We start from the raw sequence: 6,364 nt of genomic DNA, 5'->3' as shown, positions 1-6,364 counted from the left end.
TTCAAAACATGGTTAAATCTAAAAGGTTAATCCCATGGATGGTCAGTCCTTGCATCATAGCTCTGTCTATGAATTTGAGAGTGGTTACAATTCTCCACTCCCATCCCTCAGCTGTTTACAAAAACAAGTGGTGGTGTCTTTGTTGTTTTTCAAATCCCAGATTGCCCCTTTGCTTTCGCAGAAAATGAAGGTGTATTTGTTATGGTAATACAGAAAATACTTTTTTTATATATATAAATGTCAACTATATGTGAAATATTATTCCTCCAAATAAAATGTATTTACTTTGTGCTAAATACAACATTTCATAAACATTGGTGTACTCTCTAGGCCTATTTTTTTTCACCCTACTGTAGCATACTGCATTTTGCACAGATAGGAACCACATCTTGCTCAGATAGGAACCAAGTTGGTAGTTGGAGTCAGAACAGTCATTGAATGGGCATATCAAAATGGCGGACCAAGAAGACTCGGTAAGGGAGTTCGTTGCTGTTACTGATGTTGATGAGGAGAGGGCCCGTTTTTTCTTGGAGTCTGCCGGCTGGGATTTGCAGGTACGTACAAGTTGTACTAAATGTGATATTTGATTTCAACTCACAACGACATACGAATGACAGTAGTTAGATAGCTGCCAGATCACCACTGCTAGCACATACTGCTGGCCGGTACTAGATAACTAACGTAGCTAGTTTCTGCAAGTCACTCATTCTCACAACAAAAGCTTGAATGGCCATTGCTGTCTTATTCCCTAGGACCTATATCTACCAATCAGTTTCATACAGTTACCAATGTTTTACTACCGCTGTCTAATAGTTAGCTTGTTTAATGTTAGCTTGCTAACAAATCTGTTTCATTAATGAATGGCTCGTTCACTGCGTTCTAGCTATTTGGCTAGCAGGTTAGCTAGCTTGCTCTCAGACTGGCAGATAGCGTTGTCCAGCAGTTAGCCTACTTCAAAATCATAACTAGCTAACATTAATCGTTCATCAAGTGACTGAGATGATAGGATGGGGAAATCTGATGAATTAGTTAACTATCTAATTGCTAGTTGAATATCATCCTTTTTAGTTAGCTACCTTTTAATTTGGCAAGTTCACAATGAAGCTCTAGCAAAGGAGCGCTCAGGTTTAGACTGTGACTAGACACTGAAATCTTGATGTTTGGATGACATGGCGTCTTGGCCTGTTTTCTTAGCTTGCCCTGGCCAGTTTCTTTGAAGATGGTCCTGAGGATGACATAGTGACTCTTCCTCAGCCAGAGAGTGGTGGATCCTCTGTGCCTCGTCCCACAGGGCCCAGGTACATAGCTAACTAACTGACCTCCGTAAATCTATTGTTACTCTGTTAGTCTCGGTATCATTAAAACAGGATAGCCAATATCCAAGTCCTTTCAGTGTTTCCCTTGTCAAACTTTAAAAATATATTATATGAAACATTTCATGCTACGCGATTGATGTTGATTGTTATTCGTTGTGTTTCTGTTGTGAAACTAGGGTGACCTCCTTCAGAGATATGATGCATGAGGAAGTAGATGACAGTGATGAGGAGGAAGGGCAAAGGTAGGTCTGACTATATGTAACAGTTTTGCTTCTGTCCCTCTTCTCACCCCAACCTGGGCTTGAACCAGGGACCCTCTGCACACATCGACAACAGTCAGCCTCGAAGCACCGTTACCCATCACAAAAGCCGCGGCCCTTGCAGAGCAAGGGAAACAACTACATCAAGGTCTCAGAGCGAGTGACGTCACTGATTGAAACGCTACTAGCGTGCACCGCTAACTAGCTAGCAATTTCACACCGGTTACATATACTTCTATGACATTGGGGTGTATTAAATGAATTTCACATTGCATGTAGGCAAACACAGAAACAAAATGGTACCCAGGCTAGTGTGCCTCCAGAATGTACCAAACTATTTTGGTTTCTGTATTCAGTTCTCTGTAGGCTGGTATTGCTTTCTGCTGCATCAACATATTCTGCTGGTTGGGGGTGTCCCTGTGTTATTGTGTTACTCGTCCACACAATCACAGCACTGGTGTTGTAACCAGAAGCTTGGACAAGATCCAAAATCCAGGTTGTGTTGTTTCCTCTCTTTAATTGCTACATCCTTCCTCTGCTTCCCTCCAGGTTCTTTGCTGGGGGCTCTGAACGTAGTGGGCAGCAGATAGTGGGCCCTCCCAAAAAGAAGAGCTCTAATGAGGTGGTGGAGGACCTGTTTAAGGGGGCTAAGGAGCATGGGGCCGTACCCGTGGAGAAGGCTGGGAGGGGCCCAGGAGAGCCTAGTCGAGCCAGGGTAAGAAAAGCTTCCCGGTAATATGTCCTGCACCAGGATCATTCCTCTTTCATTTACTGATCACATGTATGTGTTATTAGGCCTGTGTTTTGGGATTGATAGAGCTAATGGTGTATGATGTTAGTTGTCATAATGTTTTTCTAACTGTTTTCCTCCTCTTCCCCCCTCTAGCCCTTTATTGGTGGCGGCTACCGGCTTGGTGCAGCGCCTGAGGAGGAGCCTGTTTACGTGGCTGGAGAGAGAAGAACAGCTAACAGCCAGCAGGATGTGAGTGTTTGACAGTTAATTTATTTGGATTTTTTTGTATTGCTAGTATACATTAGATCTCAGAAGAATACATTTACTTCAGTTCACTTAAGTTTACTTCTTTTACTTACTTATGTATGTTCTTTACTACGTTCTGAAGGTGCATGTAGTCCTAAAGCTGTGGAAGACAGGCTTCAGCCTGGACGACGGTGAACTCAGAAACTACAGCGATCCTGGCAACGCCATCTTCCTGGAGTCCATCCGTAGGGGGTGAGTACACTGTCTGTACCGTATCCTTGTCATACTTTTAATATGCATGACAGCTCATGTCATATCATTTTCCTAAATCCTCCCTTTACATTATAAATGTATTTATGGCATACACATTCTGCTCCGCACTAGACAGCTGGAGGCTACATGCCTCTCTCTCTGAAGCATTGTCATAATAGAAGTCATTCCTCCTCTCAGGGAGATTCCTTTGGAGTTGAGGCAGCGCTCCCGAGGGGGTCAGGTCAACTTGGATATGGAGGACCATCGGGATGAGGACTTCTCCAAACCCAAGGTTGCCTTCAAGGCATTCGGTGGGGAAGGACAGAAACTGGGCAGGTGGGTGAGTTCTATTCTCATAGAATTCAATACAGAGGAAGCAATGAAATTGTCCCCCCTTTTCAGCACAATGCCTTAATACGGTGACTGTTAGACTTTATTACCACAAGGGGGTAGAAAGGGGAATTTTGGCACAAATTGATATTGTATTTGATGGACTTTAAGTTAAAATCATAAAGGAACCCAACAATTTTTCAAAACCTGATATTATCTTTTGGGAAAATGTGCACTTATAATATTGTCTTCAACAAATCTATGTCAAATACAGTATAATCACAATAAATGTCTCTCTCCCACCTCACCTGTCCATTCAGTGCCACCCCTGAGCTGGTGTCTGCTCCGTGTATTGGAGACCAGGACCGGGTAGCCAGTGAGGCCCAGGCTATCGCCTCTGTAAACCTGGATGCCTCCAAGCCTGTGACCAACATCCAGATCAGACTGGCCGACGGGGGGAGACTGGTGCAGAAGTTCAACCACACTCACAGGTCAGTGTTGGAGCCATGAAGCTGTACATCTCCCTACTCCCTCTATGAAGGGCATGACAAACAGCATATTACCTATTTTCTCCTCATTCTTTCTCTTCCTGTCCTCAGGGTGTCGGACTTGCGTCAGTTTGTGGTGGGAGCTCGCCCTTTGATGGCGGCGACAGAGTTTGTGCTCATGACAACCTTCCCCAACAAGGAGCTGACTGACGAGAGCCAGTCGCTGCGGGATGCCAACCTGCTCAACGCAGTCATTGTGCAGCGGCTAAAGTGATGGAGACCCCTGGTTGCCTGGCTGGTTCACAGCTCCCATCCGAGGGACGAGACACCATGGACTTAAGGACTTCTAATTCCTTTTTTTTATACATATATATATATATATATAGTGTTGATACATTTTCCCTCTTCCGCTGTTTGTGAGGGGCATATGTTGGGAAGTGGGGAGCAGATAAGGCTTTGATGAAAGGCAGCTCTGGTGGTTAAAAACCTGTTTAGAAAGTAGGAGTTGAAAATGCACAGTAACATTAAAGCTTTCTTAACAGTTTCAGAGACTGCTTTAGTTTATAATACTGCCATTTTGTTTTGTTCATCTTCCACTCATCTCTCCTCTGGCTCAACGCTTGCCTGCTTTTTCCACACAAGTTCCCATCAACTCAACCCGACTGAACATGTACCCCTGCACCCCCCAACGTACGCCAGGAACCTTGTGCTCCCATCACATTCAGAATCAACAAACCATCAACAACAAAAGACGGAATGTTTTTTTAAAAGACTTTTTCCTTTCTTTTACCGATACAGATTGAGTGTACGACACATTAAGGACACCTTCCTAATATTGAGTTGCACCCCCCTGCCCCCAGGACAGCCACAGGGATGCTGGCCCATGTTGACTCCAATGCTTCCCACAGTTGTCAAGTTGGCTGGATGTCCTTTGGGTGGTGGACCATTATTGATACACACGGGAAAGTGTTGAGTGAAAAATCCAGCAGCGTTGCAGTTCTTGACACAAACCGGTGCGCCTGGCACCTACTACGATACCCCGTTTGATTTGATTTATTAGGATCCCCATTAGCTGACGTCAATGGCGACAGCTAGTCTTACATTACAGATAAAGTACTTTACAATTTACATAAATTTAAAAACATGAACATGTAGTGTGTGTGTGTGCATCTGATTTACACATACATGCCAGTACATACACACAAGTAGGTCACATTGGGGAGAGGCGTTGTGCCGTGAGGTGTTGCTTTATTTGTTTTTTGAAACCAGGTTTGCTGTTCACTTGCGCTATATAAGATGGGAGTTCCATGCACTCATGGCTCTGTATAATACTGTACGTTTCCTTGAATTTATTCTGGACCTGGGGACTGTGAAAAGACCCTTGTGGGGTAAGTGTGTGTGTCAGTGCTGTGTGTAAGTTGACTGCAAACAATTTGGAATTTCCAACACAATGTTTCTTGTAAAAACAAGAAGTGACACCGTCAGTCTTTCCAGAGCATCTCTTTATTACGGACAGAACTCTCCCCATCTTTACAACCATTGAATCTATATGTTTTGATCATGACAGTTTACAATCTAAGGTAACACCAACTAATTTAGTCTCCTCAACTTGTACAACAGCCACACCATTCATTACCAGATTCAGCTGAGGTCTGGAGCTTAGGGAATGATTTGTACCAAATACAATGCTCTTAGTTTTAGAGATGTTTAACACCAGTTTATTACTGGCCACCCATTCCAAAACAGACTGCAACTCTTTGTTATGGGGGGTGCTGAGGAGTATTTCTGTCTAATAAAGCACTTTTGTGGGGAAAAACTCATTCTGATTGGCTGGGCCTGGCTCCCCAGTGGGTGGGCCTATGCCTTCCCAGGCCCACCCATGGCTGCACCCCTGCCCAGTTTTGTGAAATCCATAGATTATGAACTAATGAATGCATTTCAATTGACTTATATGAACTGTAACTCAGTAAAATCTTTGAAATTGTTGGATTTATATTTTTGTTCAATATAAATAGCCTACCTACAATTGGTAAAAAGTTGTCACGACGTGCGCGCGTGCTACTCTGTTTCCGTTCCGTGACTCCGCTGTTTCTGCTGCATCACTCTCAACCAGTACGCTCAACGCACACACCCCTCCGGCCCTTCCCCACCACTCACTCACTCAGTAACAGCCTGCTCACTGCCTGATAGTCAGCAGCAGGTAACAGTGAAATATACATTTAAAAAATCGTGAAATGCCATGGCGGCCGCCGTGCAATTAAGAAGTAGCCCAAAAACTCGCCACCCGCGACATCGTTTTCAAAGTAGCTCAATTCCTCGAAATTGTGAACATAGCAACCCTGGTCTTCTTCTTCTTCGTCTTCTTCCTCTTCTATAATATCATGGCGGTCCGCAAACAATCGTTGAAGTGCATGCCGACTCCTACTGTGCTGGAATGTACGATCAATCATGATTTACCCAATTCTGTACTACCATGAAAATAAAATTCAAAACCAAATAAATCCCTAACTTCTACCACACCCTCCCCATTAAACTTTATCTATATCATGCTGAAACACTCCACCCTTAGGATTGTTCAGCATGTCAACAACTATTTCAACAATAACATCTGTTACCCCCAATATCTCTTTTGCGGTCTCCACAATAACCTTCAACCTGGCATTTCTGCTTTCAACAACCCGAGTCGTATTGATAACCTTACCAATAAAAGCTATGAAGTCAACTTTATTCATTATCAAA

General features: G+C 43.7%; 1 protein-coding gene across 2 annotated transcripts; it reads left to right on the top strand.

The window, feature by feature from the left end:
- The first annotated feature begins 418 nt into the window (after positions 1–418).
- On the top strand, positions 419–4,169 carry LOC121546786 (NSFL1 cofactor p47-like). Of its 2 annotated transcripts, none has more exons than XM_041858026.2 (9): positions 419–554; positions 1,195–1,298; positions 1,493–1,558; positions 2,126–2,291; positions 2,463–2,558; positions 2,698–2,807; positions 3,006–3,143; positions 3,458–3,628; positions 3,737–4,169. In XM_041858026.2, exons 1-9 carry the CDS (start codon positions 453–455, stop codon positions 3,897–3,899), a joined length of 1,116 nt encoding a protein of 371 aa, XP_041713960.1. In that variant the 5' UTR covers positions 419–452; the 3' UTR covers positions 3,900–4,169. The 2 variants fall into 2 exon arrangements, with proteins under 2 accessions (XP_041713960.1, XP_041713959.1); XM_041858025.2 differs by having other exon boundaries at positions 2,695–2,807.
- The last annotated feature ends 2,195 nt before the right edge of the window (positions 4,170–6,364 follow it).

Source organism: Coregonus clupeaformis, chromosome 30 (assembly GCF_020615455.1).
Source record: "Coregonus clupeaformis isolate EN_2021a chromosome 30, ASM2061545v1, whole genome shotgun sequence".
In the NCBI taxonomy this organism is placed as follows: domain Eukaryota; kingdom Metazoa; phylum Chordata; class Actinopteri; order Salmoniformes; family Salmonidae; genus Coregonus; species Coregonus clupeaformis.
This window is presented reverse-complemented; position numbering and strand designations above follow the sequence as displayed.

What these genes read in the sequence shown, in the direction of transcription:
- LOC121546786 (XM_041858025.2), top strand. Translation starts at nt 453, where the DNA reads ATGGCGGACCAAGAAGACTCGGTAAGGGAGTTCGTTGCTGTTACTGAT. An exon ending in CCTCGTCCCACAGGGCCCAG is followed by an intron (nt 1,299 to 1,492) that starts GTACATAGCTAA and finishes TTGTGAAACTAG; the next exon opens with GGTGACCTCCTTCAGAGATA. An exon ending in GATGAGGAGGAAGGGCAAAG is followed by an intron (nt 1,559 to 2,125) that starts GTAGGTCTGACT and finishes GCTTCCCTCCAG; the next exon opens with GTTCTTTGCTGGGGGCTCTG.